This window comes from Centruroides sculpturatus, unplaced genomic scaffold (genome assembly GCF_000671375.1).
Source record: "Centruroides sculpturatus isolate CEXI.00-Female unplaced genomic scaffold, Cexi_2.0 scaffold848, whole genome shotgun sequence".
NCBI lineage: Eukaryota > Metazoa > Arthropoda > Arachnida > Scorpiones > Buthidae > Centruroides > Centruroides sculpturatus.
In genome coordinates this window covers 345095-364535 of record NW_019385079.1, presented here as the reverse complement: position 1 = coordinate 364535, position 19441 = coordinate 345095, and the positions used below count along the sequence as shown (strand labels likewise).

The 19441-nt window shown below is 29.0% G+C and overlaps 1 protein-coding gene across 1 annotated transcript; it reads right to left on the bottom strand.

The window, feature by feature from the left end:
* Positions 1 to 8013: 8013 nt before the first annotated feature.
* Positions 8014 to 18946, bottom strand: LOC111634342 (dual specificity protein phosphatase 3-like). The gene is made up of 4 exons (XM_023379098.1): positions 18793 to 18946; positions 12579 to 12811; positions 8783 to 9012; positions 8014 to 8707 (listed from the first exon to the last, which is right to left on the bottom strand). Exons 1-4 carry the CDS (start codon positions 18817 to 18819, stop codon positions 8484 to 8486), a joined length of 714 nt encoding a protein of 237 aa, XP_023234866.1. The 5' UTR covers positions 18820 to 18946; the 3' UTR covers positions 8014 to 8483.
* Positions 18947 to 19441: the final 495 nt, after the last annotated feature.

The window sequence follows — 19441 nt, the reverse complement described above, 5'->3', positions numbered from 1 at the left end:
TTTTGTTTTTTTCTAGGTGCGAATGCGTAATTAGTTTCAAAACACATTCATTTACTCATTCGTCCTTTTTCTAATTTTAATTTTTTAAATGTTTCTTATGTAAATATTCGTATTTTGTTCATTTTTTAAAATATCTTTTAACATGGTTCCGCAATTCTATATCAACTGTTTTTAATTTCAAAATGGACATTATATACGATTTTATTTTTCAAAATCAAAATATACTAAAAAACTATATGATTTAAAGATATTAATTTTATTAAAAGTTTTAATATAGTAAATTTTTGATATAAAAGGAAGGTTTGAAGCAACAGACTCTTCTATAATTCATTCTATGTTCTATTAGTGTTGATAGATAAACAAAACTAATAAATATATAATACCTGTCGAAAATTCTCATATAATTTTAGTTAAATCACCACAAGTTTAACTTAAAAAATTTGTTTTCATATCATTATTAATCGTCATGTAATAATAATCTTGTGTTATTAAAACACATGATGTTATTACATAGAAAATATATTTAGGCCATATGAACACTGAAAAAAAGAGGCAAAAATTTATTTTCTTTAGTTGACCTTGTTCTTTATATAAATAGATGCATAGTTTAGAAAATGAATAACTAAAATCTTAAAATAAATTTTTAATTTTATTCTGTTTGATAAATTAAGTTTAATGCATAAAACGAAATATCGAATAATTAATAAATTCGTATAAAAATCTAAATCTTTTTCATAGGAGGGCTGTTAATATTTAAAACGATCCGGACTGTGAAGTCTAGATCTACGTCAGGATTCCTTGACACCAGTTAATCAAATTTAGATACGCGGATTAACACGCGTTTGGAGATAATATGGATTTGATTCAGATAACAAATAAGAGACATTTCTTTAACAAGTAATAAAAGATTTAATAAAATAAAAGTAAATAAAATTACACAAATGGAATTATTCAAAAATAGAATTAAGCGAATGAGAGACAATGGATTAATTAAATATATGCTTCGAGAGAGAGAGAGCTCACAAATTTATTTATAATCACACTACCTGAAAGTTTACTTTGTCTTTATGTTCATCTGTATTCGATGATCCTACTTCGTTTTCATGGAGAGGTCTTGATTTGGCACAATATTAAAAGTTCTTTTACTCCTAAATTAACTCATTATTATACTCGATTGGATACGACTAAGGGCGTTGTGGAGCAAATTTGGACTACGTCGGTCTTCTCTGAGATCCTTTTTGTACTCCTAACTAAGGCGTTGGCCTTAGGGAGCGAATATGGGAATATGGGATATAGTCAAAGATATACATGATCTTTGACCTTGATTTGTGACCAATCAGCTTATTTGTCATCTCTCACGTGAACGGATGAAAAGGGGAATTATTGAGGGGTCGACAATTCCCAGGTGAGATTTGTGATAGATAAGTGGAAAACAAAAGGATGTGTCTACTTCCGTTAAAGGAAGTGGCTCTTTTATCAGTTTTCCCACGTTAGAAAAACGATATTTTCACACCAAAATGAAATAATATTTTACTTTATAATTTTAAATTTTATATTTAAATTGTTATTTAGACCCAGGGTTATTCGGATCTCACAAAAGCTTAGGAGTAGGAGGCTCCGATGAACTATGCCCGAATTTCCAGGCTAGACCGGAAGTCATATGATTCCAATTCAAAAATTTTTCTCAGAATGGAGTTCCATTCTGAGAAAAATTTTTGAATTAGATGACCAGCATCATTCTGTTGTTGTCAGGAAAAGTATGATGTACAGGGGCAAGATGCTACTAATTTCAGATCGAGAAAATATATTTTAAATAAGTTAAAAAATATGATTAAAAATTGCAGCTCGGCATTGTGAAGATGCCATAATAATTTTTGCTCGTTTACTTTTGATTTCATTAATTATTAAAAGTATTATTTATTTATTATTACTTTTTATAATGGTTAAATTTACGGAAATTTTGAGTGTGGTTAACAATCATATTCTGATGGTATCCCTACTTTCAAAGATTTATTTTATGATGAATCCCAATTAATTTGGCAAAATTAACTATACATCCTTGTTCACAAAATTAATTTATTCCTAAAGGTGGTTTTTGTCAGTTGATAACTGTCCTTGGCATAGTCCTTGTTTGGAAAGAACGTTAACATAATATAAACAAACAGACGTGTACTGTAATATGTCGTCAAAAGAAACGCGGCAAAAATCAAAGGCGAAAATGATTTAGTAACGTGATATAAAATTAGCCAATAAGTTTTTCACAATCAACACTCCGGACAGTGCTTCCCATTATGTAACTTGTATGGTTACTCCATAAGATAAATAGCTTATAACAGTGGGCTTTATGCAAATTTCAGTTGAGAGCTTTTATCAGAATATCATCCAGATTTTTTTCACTTGTGACATATTCTTCATTTTGTGCATTATTCTCACTTTGATTTCTTAGTGCCATTTGTTAATTCTCTTTGATTTCCCTTTATTTCTTTGGGATTCGAACTTCTCTTAGAAGCTTCCAGAGCTCTTGTGAGCTTGCTTTGCTAAGTATACTGTCAGCGAGTAACCTTGTCTGAAAAGGAATAACTTAATCTTCAAATTCTTAGTAGTGAATTCTATCTCTTTGTTATCATCTTCAACTATCACAGTCCCTAAAGACACTGTATCAAGATAAACGTTTCGTTTCAGGCATATACAGTATATCTCCATCCAAGCACTTGAGCTTTTACTTTGTTAGTGCTCTTGAGAATACTACAACTTTCTCATGCTCTGGAACATGAACAAAGACTTATCAACTGGCAACCCGTAAATGGCGTAGATTTGGTTTCTTTATGAATAAAAGTTTGTATGAATTATTTATTATTGCTTATTAGTTACGCGGTTTCTGATATTTGCTGCTGTATATATCAGTTCTCCCCAGGTAGCCTTTGATAATTTATTTCCGTAAATGGTACTGTACTGATCAAAGTCTAATAATGTGCTGCTGTTCTCTTCGTTCACTCTCTTCATCGTTTTTTGCTATATTTGAAGAATAATTTACTGGACTGTAGTAGTTACTCTAAAAGTTATAGAAGTGATGATTGTTCTTTAGGTCACATGAAATGACACAGGACTGGAGTCGCAAGTTTTATAATGGTGGTTGAGAATGAAAGTATGTCATTGTGTGTTCGTATATCATACCATGTCCTTTGTAGAAAGTTTCCCAGGCTTTGGAACAAAATTCTAAGCAGTGGCATTTTTATTTTATTTTATTTTTAAAGAGTTTATTGGCTGTCTTTTGACTTAGCCAAAATAGAGTAAGATAGATAAGTTTTTGTGGAAAGATTTGGGCAGAGAGGGAGAAGAGAGTTAATAAAAATGATTTTGTAGGATTAGGGATGGATAGATATTGAGAGTAGTTGAAGAGAAGGGAAGGGATCTTTTGATTGAACTGCTTTGCAATTGTTAAGTAGTTAAAAAGTACATTTACTAATCGTATTTACATAGTTATTTACAATTTTGCTGTTTTAGCTATTTGAAGAATAATGTCTTGTTATTAATGTTGACTGTAGTTGAGTGATGACTTCTTCCACATTTAAGCAGTAGTATATATGCATACGTGTCATCACTGAGGACATTGGAGTTTGTATCTCAATTTCTGTCTTATATTTCTTAAAATGATTCAACGCATCTCTCTCTTGTTCCTCAGAAGGAATACTTGTACTGTACATATCTTGTGGCTTCACCAATGATGCTGAAAATATGTCTTGTTCCATCTCAGGACATCTTTGGGCATGAAAAGATTTTGTCAGATCGTTATGCAGTAGTTCAAGTAGTTTTAGTCGCATTTTCGATTTTCATTTGCATAATTTGAGAAGGGTTGGAACGTTGATTTTCTTAATACAAATCCCACACTTTCTGGCTTGCAATTTGGCATTACCACAAGACAAGACAAGACTGCTTACCTCTTGACTTCAACCATATTTAAGATTTCTTCCGTATATTTTTTACTGGACTTTCTGTTCTCGGTAATTTAAATTTTGATATTATCAGTATTTTCAATATTTCAATATTGAAAATACTGATAATACATCCTCTCTGATGCTTTTTTTTTTCATTTTAGAGTCTTTCTGCTTTGTGGGCATTACGAGGGTCTTTCTAACCAGACTTTCATTTTTGAGTCTTTTCGCTTTGTAGGCACTAAGGCTGCCTTTTAAACCAAGCACATTTTGGCCCATAATTGGGGGGTATTCGGAAGTTGTTTCCGTGTACATCATACATCAAACGGTAGGTATATATTCTACGTTAAATCCTAGTATTTCTATTATATTTATGTATTTCTTTAGATATCTTTTTTTGGAAGATTATACTGTGTATATATATATACAGTATAGATCGTCATAGGTTCTACTGTATATATATATATATATATATATATTATAACTTATGACGATCTAAAGATAATTCCAACTATCACACTCCTTAAAGACACTGTGCTTAGATACACCTTTCGTTTCAAGTATATATATTCGTGCCCTCCCAGAGCTCATATTCGATGAGGTTAATTTGTGAGTGCTCTGGCAATCACTCAATTTCCTCTTGTTCTGCAACATGAACACAAATTTAGTTGTGTTGTGTACAGTTTCCGCATGAGAAAATCACTTCAAAGGAAGATGATGTCAAATGGAAGAAACTCATTTACACAAATAAGTGTTTAAGTAATAAGTTCTTTAGTACACATCACGGTATTCAAATCGAATAATACCTACAAACTTTTTTGAAATACACGAAAAATCGAAAGTCGCTCTAGTAAAATGAAGTAAAGCGTGTGGCCCATTCTTACACTGTGTATTGTCTGTTTTCGTTTGTTTCAATGGCGTTGTGGCTATGTTCGATCGTGGTTGTATGCAGTGATTTCAAGTGCAATCTCCAAAATTCCAGTGCAATCTTATGAGCTTATTCTAAACAGTTTATTATAGTAGACTGAAATAAACGAAAGAGGCAATTATTCTTATTTAATATCAAACGTATAGAGTTGTGTGGTCTTACTTATCATAGTCAAGATAGACCGTTTTATTACGTTAATATGGCACCAGCCGAGATTTTCGTCGTTTATAATCGTACCAGTCGCCAAAATACTTTCGCGTATAAATAAAACACCACTTTAATTCTCGATATCAATAGTTTAGTAGTATTTTTTTTTACATAACTACACATTGTAGTAAATACTGTAATTGTTTTAAAAAGTAACAGAAATTAAATTAGAACACAAATTGAGTCGAAGCCTTGTTTTTAATAGCCAATGTCAGGCTCCTTTATCTCGCTTTGTCTCTTAGTGTGATATAATTATGCACTAGCGTAAATTTTTAGAATCATCTCGAGGCTGATTTTATTATACTTTTTCCTTTTTTGTGAATTTTTGGTACTTTTGTAAATCGTCTTAATTCAAACTATCGTAAATTGGGCTTCTTGTGTAAATCTATCAAATTGAGGGACAAGAATCCCAATCTATGATAGGAAATTACACGTAATTAAGAACCTCAATTACCCGTAACTTCCTTATAATTCTGTGAAGTCGCAATACCAGCATTTTCGCTGGTTTAGTACATATTACAGAAAACGCAGTTAATATACAATTCCTAGAAGGAATAATTATACAATCTACAAACACAGGTCTATCCTTTAAAGACTTTATTACTCTAAGTGTTTAGTTTATAAGCAAAGAAATTGGAGTCTGTAATGTTTAACATCATGAATTGGCAGGTATGGGATTATTGCAATGTTTTACTGTATTATCATTTGCAGAAATTTGTATCAATTTGAAAACGACTCGAATACGCGTACTTTTCTCATGGAAAAAGTTTCTCGGTATTCGAATTGTTTTCAGCAATGCATTATTCAGAATTATTCAGCAATTGTGGCTTTATTTCGTTTTAATTAAAGCTGAATTTGAATTTTTACTACACACTCAAAGAGTAGGGTTTATACAAAAACCGACATTTTAAAAAACCGGTTTTCGAACTTTCACTTCCCCCCCAAAAAATGGAGACAAGAAATATATGCAGTAGTATATATGCATACGTGTCATCACTGAGGACATTGGAGTTTGTATCTCAACTTCTGTCTTATATTTCTTAAAATGATTCAACGCATCTCTCTCTTGTTCCTCAGAAGGAATACTTGTACTGTACATATCTTGTGGCTTCACCAATGATGCTGAAGATATGTCTTGTTCCATCTCAGGACATCTTTGGGCATGAAAAGATNTTTTTACTACACACTCAAAGAGTAGGGTTTATACAAAAACCGACATTTTAAAAAACCGGTTTTCGAACTTTCACTTCCCCCCCAAAAAATGGAGACAAGAAATATATACAACTTATTTTAAACCTTTTTAATTTATTTAATATTTATAAAATGTTAAAAATATAACAATAAAATCGACCAACGTCTATACAAAGCAACAACAACAACAAAAGAAAATACTAGATTATCACATTAAACTATAGAATTTATTCCATAGAAAACCATAAAGAAAAATAAACAATAATGAATGCCAACAAAATATTTTATTTCTTATTTTTTTAAGAAAATTTTAGAATGATTTTAGAAAGGAAAGAACGTTTATAGATCTATTGCTCAACCGTGTCCTTATTTTGCACACAAAATTGCCAGAAATAGAAAAAACTCTCTCGCTACTGAGCTGGGCTTAAGCATTAAATAATAAATCTAAAGTTTTCGTTCTTGTGTTTGTACCCTCTAATAATAATAAAAACTCCTTTTTTAGTGTCTTAGGGCTGGACGAAGTCACTTCTTCAGGTTCTTGAAAGATATTTATGTATCGATTTTTCCATAACATTTTTTTAAAGCTATGACTTGATTTTCTTATTCGCCACTTTTTCATCATCGCAGTCATTTTCTATAGATTAATTTGGATACACTCTCGATAATAGTTGTCCAGATGATTGAATGATATCAGATTTTGCAGCTAGTGGAAAAAATACGCTAGACGACTTTATCCAAACGTTCTGTGGATTTTGTAAATAAAGGAGAAGTGTTACTAATTCCGTTTGTCTTCTCTCTTGAATTCGTACCTCTACAGCATGTAACAACTTGGAACTAAATTTAGTTTTGAAATTTTTAAATTCACATAATAGAAATTCAAATACACCTTCACTTGTTAATAAATAAGACGACAAGATGCACATTTTGTCGTTCTAAGGCATCAGCTGTTAAAAGTATTGGTCTTTAAACTTTAAGGAGCTGTACAATTTTACAATACTCTGCTTCATTCCACGTGTGAGAAGCACCGATGTCATTCAAATTTAAAACAACACATTCTTTTAAGTGTACAAATTTTTCTATTGTTTTTCCGTTGTTGCAAGATTTCTACCTATTATAGGAAGAATTGGACGCTTTTTAGGGGTAGGGAATATTTTTTTTTTTTGTTTTTGTGGTTAGTTTTACGAAACTTAGTATTTAACAATATTCGCGTTTTATGCCAGAGACGATTTTGTGTCAAAATGTTGATGTTTTTAATCAAATAATTAATTAATTTTTAAGCGTAGGTTCAAAAATCTATTTTCTTTTAGTTGGGAAAACCCGGTTTTCAAATTATATAAATTTCTTCAAAAAATCACGGTTTTAAAAACCGACAAATCCTATCAAAGTAGTAAATTTGCTATTTACATGAAACTAAACATTTATTTTATTACATTAAGAACAGCGGAAAAAAATAGTTTAGATCACGTATAAATTAATTTACGTTGCATGTACATTGATAATGTTTTGCAAATGGTAAATTTTTCAGTTTTAGAAAAATATTTTGAGATTTGACAAGCTATAATACCTAAAATTATAATATTGGAGTCTTTTAATCATATGATAGCTGTCGTCAAGCGTTTTAATACATAAACAGACCGCAAGAGAGATTTTCATGTATATAATTTTTATTTATTTCGAAGAAAAATCTTTTATAAAGCTTTTTAAACAGTTTCAATAGTCGTAAATTAATAAGTGGAAAAAAATTAAGCATATAAATTTACATCAAAAACTTTATTGCTTTTATTAAATGATGTTTCTTTCATAGAATCTACATTTCTCATTTTCTTGGCTGAATATACAAATCAAATCATTTTACACTAATAAGCTTATTAAAATTTATAATTTAAATAAATTTTTAAAATATTATAAAATAATAAACTTTTTCCATTTTTTTGCCATGAAATTAATTGTTTTAATAAAATAATGTAAAATGAAGCTTTTTAAAACTTTAATCTTCATTAAGAAATTATTAAACTGCTCAGCAGTTTACGATTTAAATGACAATAAATAAATAAATAATTAAACATTCCAATTTTTAAAAATTTTTAGAGTTTTGAATAGAGAATTGTTCAATATTATTTACAGATTAATGTAGAATAATGAATATTTTTTTAAAAATAATATTAAAGCTCGAAATGTATTCTCAATGAAATCTATAAAACTTTAAAATTTTTTAAGCTTATATTTCAGGGTATTCCACGTGAGGATCTGAAATTATTTCTTTCCATAGATAATTTTTCATTTAAGTCACAGATCTGTCTTAAAAATCCATCATTGGGAATTATCTTTCTGTGAGCTCTTACCCTTCTAACAGCTTCTTGAGCTGGCATGTTACGTTTTATCATCAAAAATGCTATGACTAAAGCCGCAGATCTACTTATTCCGGCTCTGCAATGAACGTATACCTTCCCTATAATTTATAAAATTTTAAAAATTAAATCATTGAAATATAAAAAAAAATTAATATTTAAAATGTTTATACTACCTCCAGATCCCAATGCTTCCTCTATAAAATCAGCTGCTCGTTGGAAATAGAGGTAGAGAGGAAAACTTGCACTGTCCATAGCTTCTATACCAAGAAACTTTATTCCAGAATCATAATAATAAGAGGAAGATGTATTGACGAAATATAAATTTCGATTCTTTCCTTGTGCCGCATTTAATACGTGAGTGACACCAATTCTTCGTAATGTCGGTATAGACATGGCGGTTTGCCTAAGAATACATAAATTATTCTATATATGTAATTGTTTTAGTTTTATAGAAATAAATAAATAAATAGGGACAATTTTTAAAAAGTTTAAAAAGTAAATGCATTATTTGATAAATATTTTCTCTATTCGCGAGCAAACTAAAAATTTACTCGCGAGAAGTAGAGGGAGGAATCAGTGGCACGTTATAGCTTCATAGGGCCCAGACGAATTTGAATTGGGCGGCCCCATATACAGTGTTGCCTTCAGATATTTTTCTTTAGGGAGATTTTTTTGGGGTAATATTTTCTTATAAAAGATTGGCGATGTCGTAAACCTGTATTGTCTGACTGATTATCCAGAAAATAATATTTACTCTCAAGTATAATGCTACTTCATTATTCGTATTTAAATTAAATGTTGCGAACATTTTGCAACTTAGAAATGCCTTACATTACAGAACAGAGGTTATTAATAATATAAACTAATATAAAAAAGAAAAATTACTGAAAATAAAGGCGAAGGTTTATGCCAAAGTATCTAGAATCATCTATATTTATGTCTACAAAATGTTATTGTTTAAAAACTTTTTAATAAACTGCGGTCCATGGAGTCTGTGTCGTAACCAAAAGTTATGTAAAGAAAGATTTCGAGGCATTCGAGCGGGTCTGGTGAGTTTTCGGTGAGTTCCACGAAATCATTGTTTGTTTTGTGATAATTAATAAAAGTTAGTATTTTTAATGAATAATTTTATTCTCCTTTTTTTTTCTTACTAGCAATCGCCATATAGTAATATACGGATTTATGCAGCAAAACGGATTATGTCACAAAGTTACCCCTAGTGACCGGTTAAAATTGTGTGAAATACTTTTCACAGTATTAGTTGAAACAATAAATTAACAATTGGAGAATTCTATGTATAAAGAAAGGAGAAAAACTTTCCTAAATTGACAACTAACGACATGTTTTGTCCAATAATTCATTAATTGGGCTGCAATTATAAACCTATAAATTTCCACAGTCGTCAGTCCGTCTGTCTTTCCTTAATTTTGAGAAAGGAATTACATGAAAGACGAGACGAGATATGGACACCATAGGGACAGAAGGCCCCGGTTAATTATATACAAACTTCAGATGCAAACCGCAAGTCATGTTATTTCAATTCAAACATTTTCCCTTGAAAGGTGTTAGATGACTGGCACGACTCTATTGTTAAAGGAAAAGTGTGATGTACAGGGGTATGCCACTACTAATTTGAATAAACTAATTAATTAAATAAATTAAAAATATGATTTAAAATTAGAACATTATAAATTAAATTGTTTTATATTTATATAATTAATCGTGTGCTGATGTGATCATTATTTGTGAAACTGGAGTGAATGTAAAACAATTGTATTTTCTTCGTACTTGGAAAAATTTCAAAAAAACAAACAAAAAGAAAGATATCTGGGTTTCTCAATCTAGTAAAATTACATCATTTAACAAGAATAAGTAGACTTAACTTCGATAACAGGAAAAGACAATGTTAAAGCTCCAAGGAGAAAATAAGGTAAGTATAGATTGTCTATATTTACATTAGTTTCGCTTTATTTCTATCTACACATTGGGATTTCGGTCTCTCTGTCTTTAAATACTTAACCATAGCTAGTTAAGTTGTTTACTTGTATTTATTTACCTTATTAGTAATAATTGAAAAACAATGGTAGAACATTTTGAGAAATTTCTGATTTTTTTATTACTCTCATATATACAGTTTTTAAATTTTATGTAGATGAATTATAATGTGAATTAGCTCAAATAATTCAGAATCTAACTTTGAAACTTGGCTATTACTCTTAGGAAAAGTTTGCAAAAAAGCCCAATTTAATTTAATTGTTTAAATTAGTTTTTAAGTTATCATTAATATAATAAAAATTTGCTTCAAAATTTTAAATTTCTTATTTCTAACTGTCAATGAAAATTTTGAAAATGCTTTATACGTGTTTTCATTACTTCATATAAAGAAAGAATCCTAGTATTATTAGTATATATGTTAATTAATTGTAATAACATGGAAAATATTAATGAGAATAGATTTATTTTAATCAAACTCAGAAAATGTAAGCGTTGATGCAAACCGAGAGAAGTATAGGCTAATTACAATACTGTAAATTCAGTTTCAAGCTTTCAATGATTTAGTTTTTATATTATTTTCTTTGTATATTATTGCATTTTTACATAAATATTTACAAATAGTAGAGATTCGATACACTTTGGGATATATTTTATTTAAAAAAATAAAATATAGCCCAAAGTGTATCGCTATTACTTTCACATTATTGAACAAGTTGTAAAAATAGCAAATCAAATAAAAAAACTGTTTTTTGAATGCATCCCAACAAAAAAGACAGTTGACTATAGAATCAAAACGATATTGTATCTTTTTGACCCAATTTACACTAGTTCACAAGGGATGAAAAACACTGGTTGACAATATTTATCATACAATAAAACAAAAAGGTATAGAAGAAACGAGAAATTGAAATCTCATTAATGATGTTATTTGTTATTTCAAGGGACAATATGAATTAAAACTGCAAAAGATAATAACATTTTATTCGAATGCCAAAATGGATAATACAAAATATGAAAGATAAAAGTAAAAAATATACCAAAATTATTAATTAACAATAACTAAAATTGATACATTTTATATATTTATATCTGAGCTAATTTTAGACATTCCAATAATATATGTTTTACTTAATCCACGAAAAACACTTAAAAATTAATTATTTGCTACATTTGAGATTGGATTTTATTTCCTTATTGATTTGTGTTCTCGTTAAGATTTTTAACATAATTTTTTTTTTTTTAATTTCTTTTGCAATTTGGGGAATATCATGTCTAATAATTCACTGACTCCTATAAGAATTAATTAGTCCAAAAAAATGCATGTCAAACCACCTTTATTTCACAAATTGCTGTTTAAATAACCTTTTTAAACATAATTTTATTACCATAATTTTTTCCCAAACATTTTATTACTTATTTAAATTTTACTACTACTTTTAGGTACTTATAGCTAAATGACATTACCCTCAATCACTTCAACACTTCATTAGTCTTTAACCTTTCATGTATGGGCTAAAATTGCTCATAACTGAGTAATAAAAAAAAAAGATCAGAAGTTTACTTTCACGACCTTGGAGTGATTTTAATGCTTTTCTTCTATGGTGCATCATATTAACATTTTTATCAGTTGTATTCATGTCACTACAATATGATAATATTGGCACTTTAAGTAACATTATTTTTTATCGACTTTATTATTGTTATGATTAAAGGTTAAAGACGGAAAAAAAGATTAGCTAAATTTGTGAAATTTTTGGAATGCCTCCAAGTTAAATTTTTGAAGAACTTGGCACAATTCTATTGATGTTGCAGTTCAGAATAACAACAATAACAAAAAAAAGTAGTAAAACACCTCATAAAATAGTTATTCACAGTGGGTCAGCTATAATTAGCTTTGAGTCAGACGATTGAAAATATCCGAGACCTTATTAACGGTTGTATTGTAAATTATTGAAAAATCCTAAATATACTCACTCGTCACCCAAGATTATATTCGGATATACTTCATCGTAAGATGTATTTGGCATTTCGTAATGGCCACCCGAAGGTGCCACTAGGATCCTAGTTAATTCATCGGGAGTACAAGACGGAGGCAAAGGATCACCTATCCATCTAGAAGATTTCAATGGAGATAAGGATCTAGGTGGTAGGAACGGAAAGTCGTCACAGATAGGAACTATTAATGGAGACAAATTTCTACGAGGCGCCTAGAAATAACATTTAAAAAATTAGATTTTTTTTAAAACATACATAATTTAAAATTTTATTGGTGATAAATGGTATAAAAGTGGACAAATAAAAACATATATATATATGTTTTTAAAAAACATATATATATATATGTTTTTTAAAAACATATATATATATGTTTTTANTGTATAAAATTTTATTAGAAAGCCTACAAATTAAATCTTAAAAATGAGATTTAACAAATTTATCCTGAATAATACAGTAATTAATAGATATTAATCAACGTATGTGTGTATATTAAAGTATATTAAAATTTTAGTGGGGTAGAATTTATTCCAAATCTTACATGCATTAATTCAGATTATGTTTACTCCTTTGATAATTAAAACTTGATTAAGTTTTTTCTATATATTTAGGAAATGGTTGTTTATTGTCATTATTAAGAGTCAATGTTAAAAATACCAATGATGTAGTAAGAAGAAGAACTTGAAAACCTTCAAATTTATAATTCTAGAAATGATAGAAAGAATTGTAACCATGAAAAAGAAAATCTTTAAGAAGTTTTGAGCATTTCTAAGTAAATAAAAATTTGAAATTTGGTAAACTAATTATACAATTTGCCAAACATGTATTTCATATAGGAAGGAGAAATAATTTTGTTTAATAAATGAATAATTTGCTCTTACTGTGTTTAATTTTAATGGGTTAATATGATAAATTTAAAAACTTTTTAAAGGTATTTATCGAAGCTCCATATTGTATCAATAGAACAGGCTATATTATTTGTTTTTTCCATTTAATTAGTATTGAGTGTAATCTCTTAATATTTATCTCTAATCAATAGTTTTTCCTAATTTTACTTATTTATTTTTGACCATTGAGAATAATTATTAAGATTGTTAATTAGAGAAGGTTCTTGCACGTGGCTTTTAAACTTAAATGGCATTTAAGTTTTTATTTAGATATAGATTTGTTCTTAAATTTACAAAGGAAATTTCATTATGGCTGTTATAAATATAATGTGGATTCCAAAGCAAATTACATAAAGCTATATTTTTACTTTTCCGGCTGTTTCATATAACAGAGGGAAAGTATGGCGATCAATCAAAAAATAACTCCACAAGATTTTTACATTTTTGGACTCGGAGCACCTAGAAACGTCGAAAAATGCAAAAAAATTTGCAGGTTTCTCTGTATGTATGAATGTTCGTATGTATGGGGAACATGATTTTGTTCATCCACTTTGAAGCTTTAATAATGCCTGTGCATTTTGTCGAAAGTTTCTGAAATTTGGCAAGGAGATTAGGGGATTGATATTATTAAATTTTGATAGTTAAAAGTCGAGGAAATGGAGAGACGAGGTCGTGTGTCATATCTCGAATAAGACCGGATTTAATGAAGACTAATTATTAGCATGTACAATTTTTATTATAAAACTCATCTCTACCCTCAAAATTAAATTTTTTGCCATTTTATAATAATTAACAAATACGATATTTTATTTAAAAGACTTTTTATAACAGATGGCGCCACAAGCAATTTTAAGTGTTTTGTCAGGAAAGTTACGCAACTCTAATCCAGCAACGAGTTGCGTAAATTAGCATTTTACTTGTGTATAGTAATATATTATTCTGTAGGGGAGACCGGGCAACTTCGGCATGCGGGGCAAGTTTGTCAAGCGCTTTTTTTAAAAAACAAATTAAAAGGAGACTTTGGTTATAGGTTAGGCAGTTGAGTTTTATTGTTGGCTTGTTGAGTGTAGTGTTTTTATTGTTCTCCAACAAGCGTAGTTGAATTATCAAGCAAATTTTCATTTTCGTTGAATTCCATATAATATTTTTTTTCCATTTATATTGAATTGGCAGGTTTTGTTATAATTCCATGATAACGAAAGTTACTTTTCCTGTTAGAAGGATGTAACTTCAACTTATTCACGTGGCCAGATCGTGGCTTGGCATTCTGTTCTCAGGGTTGTACTTAATGTTTCGAAATCATGACTAGCGGGGTAAGATCGGCAACATAAAGCCACATTAGAAGCAAAGGATAAAAATCAAACAGATGATAAATGAAAACATGTTTGCATTTGTTATTCATGTATATATGTCTTTGAACTTGCATTTCGTTGTAATAATATTAAATGGGTGTTGGATTTGTATTTCTTTGTTTTAATAGTGAATTCCAACTTATACATTGTTAATAACATAATTTTATATACGTGCCTATCTTGCCCCATTACTGTTGCCCCTATACCAGGGGCAACTTTAATAAAAATAATTAAAATAATTACAACTTTACAAAAAGAGAGAAGTTGCCGATCTTGCCCCTATACCCGGGGCAACTTCGTCAATTTCTCTCTTCTTGTAAAGTTGTAATTATTTTAATTATTTTTATTTCCAAACTGATTTTAACCAGTTCTATAGTAAGGTAACATTCCAATAGACAATATGCAAAGCTTTTTTTTCAATTTACAGCAATATTTATTACACAAAATTTAAGTAAAGCTTAACATGCCGATCTTGCCCCGGTCTCCCCTATATGTAAGCAGTACGTTAGAATAATATATAAAAAGAGTTTCAACGAATCATGACAGAAAAACAATCTCATAAACAGCATTCAAACAGCATTTCAATTCTAAAATTTTCCTCTGAAAGGTGTTAAATAGATGACCGGCACGACTCTATTGCTAGCAGGAAAGTATGATGTACAGGGGCAAGCCGCTAATTTGAGGTGGAGAGCATATATTTTAAATTAAATAAATTACAAATATGATTAAAATTGTAGCCCGGCTATAATATAGAATCATCAATTACTTATTGTGACGATGCCACAATAAATAATTGATGATTCTATATTAAATTGCAATTTTAAAATAAGCTGTTGTATATAAACTTAACAGATTAATAGTTTGCTTTATAATAAATTAAATAAACGAATTTAATTTAGCAGTTTTCTTGTGTAGCTTAAACTATTAAAGTCAAATGCAAAATTAAAAAATTATCAAAACAAAAATTTAATTTTTTAAAAATTTCTCTCTTTTATTAACGATTATTTCTAATTTTTATATGAATATTCAAATAATAAACGAATCAACGATTTCAACTAATAAAAGAAATTTTGTTTATTAGTTGAAAGCGATTATAATATTACAATAATCAGAGTTTCTTTCGGGAGGAAGTTCGGGAGGGTATGACAACCCATGAAGATTGAAAAATACTCCTTCATATAATCTTATATAAAACATATTTTCTAAAAACATCTAAGGGATTCTTGTATATGTTACCGCTAAAGCTCGAAAGTTAATGTGTATATTACCTAGCTAATCTGCAGATTAACTAGGGTGATCTGTTAAAGTTGCTAAAATTGCTCTATTTCTCAAATTACCTAGGTAATGTGCAGATTATCTAGGTAATCTGCAAATTACCTACTAGGCAATCGGTAAAGTGAAAATAAGATCTTTTCTGGAACAACAGCAACGTTTCTGTACGCTTAAATTAACATAATGTTCTTTATTTAATTTTCGATATCTAAAGAATCAAGTTAATACAATCAAACAATCGACAAATTAATTGATAGAATCAATCATCAACCAATTAAAAATCATACAAAAAAATCAAACGGTTTAAAATATTAATACAATTAGGGAAATTATTATATAGATAACCACCTATGGAATTTCGGACTTTGAGTATCTTCTGAACTGAGGGGTCCGAGACGACTTCAACGATACCCTACTTTTGGACTGGAGACAAAAAATAATAAAGTCATACTTTTTCTGATGATCGCGTGATATAATTGTGCAGTTAATGTTACCTATGGTGAGTAAAATGGCGGCTCGTCTTTGATTCCAGCAAACAGAAGAAAAGAAACAGTGGGGACGCACGTTCTAACCTAACCTATTCTAATAAATTACCATAATTATTACGAACCGAATTATTACAATAGGTTAGGTTAGATTTGAACGTGCGTCCCCACTGTTTCCTTTCTTCTCTTTGCTGGAATCAGAGACAAGCCGCCATTTTACTCACCATAGGTAACATTATCCAATTGTGCTTACTTATTAGTGCAGTCTAAAGATTGGTGACACTTTGAATTTCATAGCAATTGGTTTTTGCGACAAGCACACCTATTTGTGGGAAAGATCTTATTTTCACTTTACCGAGTGCCTAGTAGGTAATGTGCGGATTACCTAGATACGCTGCACATTATCTAGGTAATTTGAGAAATGGAACAGTTTTCACAACTTTAACGGATTACCCTAGTTAATCTGCAGATTAGCTAGGTAATGTACACATTAACGACTTTCGAGCTTTAGCGGTAACAGTGTATGTAGATTATTACGGATATATCTTTGTTGCAATTCTTACAGATAGTGCTTTTTTATATTTTATGAACACAATTGAACCTTATTAACTGGATTCAAATTGTAGAATAATTAATATAAATATTTAAAAAATAGTATTTGAAATACTTAAGTTTATCTTTCTAAGTGCTTTAATTAAAAATAGCTTAAAATTAATTTTAAGTGCATAGGAAAAATTCATAGTTATTCACCAATGTTTGCCAAATTAATGCGGAAATGAAAAAAAAAAACTCAATAAAAATACAAAAAAGCCAGAAAAAGGTAGTTAAATCTGATATCCACTCATTAAGATCCGGAAAATCGAGGGCATATTATAATATTTATTTAAAGCAACGATTAATGTTTAAGTATAAATGAAGAAATAGTTATCGTCGATTAATCCGTTCATCATCCGTGAATAATATTAATTTATTATAAGTCTATAATAATAATTCTTTAGTTACTTTATTATAATTCAAATAATATCATTATAGATTAACCTAATTTGTTTCATGAAAAATGCTAAGTACGCTCGACTGTCGAGACATTATATATCTTTACGTCAACTAAACGTCAATTTTTTTAGGTAAAAATTGTAATGACGTCAATCTTTTCCAACCATTGCAGGCTTGCCGTTTTAGTAATATGATGATGATACACATACTTTTAAAACATGACGGAACTAGTTAAAAATATATAAAACTATTTACAGGACTATATTGATTTTGCCATCCTCTTGCTTATTTTCAGAAAGAGCTTTGACCTGTGTTATGTTTGCCCTCCATATTGTTGTTTCTATTGTAGTAATTTACAGTAAAAAAAACGTTACATATAAATCAAATAATCGATACAACCGGCGCTAAATAATTCTAGTAATATACAATAAGGGTGTTTAATATAATGCTCTTCTGTATAGTTACTATATTTATGCAATATAGACTATTTTAATTTAAAAAAAAAAATTATTTTCTGGCGTGCAATGACGATAAAAATACAAATTAGCTGAACTAATCGAGAAAGTAAGTACGCGTACAAAATACACTACACCTATGAGTCATCGCATCTAATTCGTGTATAATTACCAATATTAAGTTAAAAAATAATTTATTGCTTGAAACATATACATTATTTCGAAATAAAAAATATAAACTAAAGGAGAAATATTAGAATTTCAAACATTAAAATATTCGTATCTTTACTCTTTTAGGTGATGTTTAGTTTTCGAAGTTCATACGTAAATAAACACAGAAAGTTAAAAATAGAATTTGGTTTAAAAAATCAGGAATTACAAGCCAATATTTATTTATTTATTTATTTATTAATAAGAAAATATGGTTAATAAGTTATATATTTATTCATTAATTTATACTCATTATATTTATACATTTATTCCTTATTATTAAGAGATAAAGTTAATAAATTATATATCATAAACTTTATTAAAGTATAAAATTAAAATTTTCATTTTAAGTTATAATTCAATCAACTTTTGGCAGGGATTCTTTGCTTAATCTAAGCTAAACGCCTTTCCCGAATATTAATTTATTATTATATAAATATTAATCAGTCTTTAATATAGAATTAAGATGAAAGAGACGTCATTAAATGCGTACAGATGGAAAAGTAAAGCATAAAAATGAAATATATTGAAAAACTCACACCACGAAAAGGCCTTCTTCTGAACATGTCTGCACTTTTCCTCGATTTGAATGCAGAAGGCGTTTGTCACAAATATAGCTTACCCTTGAACGGTTAGGATGCTGGCATACCAAAATGACGTTTCCTAAAAGCTGAGTGGAGTTACGTAATATCTACCTTTCTGACGCACGAAACATCTAAGCGCTATTATACCGTGAATGTAAATCTTTGTATCGCTACCCACCCGTTCTATCTATAAAAAAAAAGTCACAGTCTAAAAAAAGACGTCATAAATTATATCACAACTAAACGAGTAGGTTAAACTTTGTGTCTCGATACATAGAGCAATTCAAAATAATCGATCTATCAAAGTTTTAGTTAGTGTAATATCACGCAATTCGACAAGTTAGGAAGAAATTTAGCATACAAAATTTCCCTATAAAGTAAAATATATAGTTTATATTTTATAGTTAAGCATTAGATTTTTTTTTTTTTTTTTGTGAAAGTTGGAAGTAAGTAATTTAAAAGTGAAATTGTTCGTATATGAAGTGTGAAATAATAGTGTAAATAGGTCATTCAATAAGATTCACATGATACCGGCTAAAGATAGAAAAACTTCCGTATTTCACGCATTAATAATTGTTATTAGACTATTTGTCTGTATCTATCT

What these genes read in the sequence shown, in the direction of transcription:
- LOC111634342 (XM_023379098.1), bottom strand. Translation starts at nt 18,819, where the DNA reads ATGTTCAGAAGAAGGCCTTTTCGTGGT. An exon ending in AATATAATCTTGGGTGACGA is followed by an intron (nt 9,013 to 12,578) that starts GTGAGTATATTT and finishes ATGTATTCTTAG; the next exon opens with GCAAACCGCCATGTCTATAC. An exon ending in GGAAGCATTGGGATCTGGAG is followed by an intron (nt 8,708 to 8,782) that starts GTAGTATAAACA and finishes TATAAATTATAG; the next exon opens with GGAAGGTATACGTTCATTGC.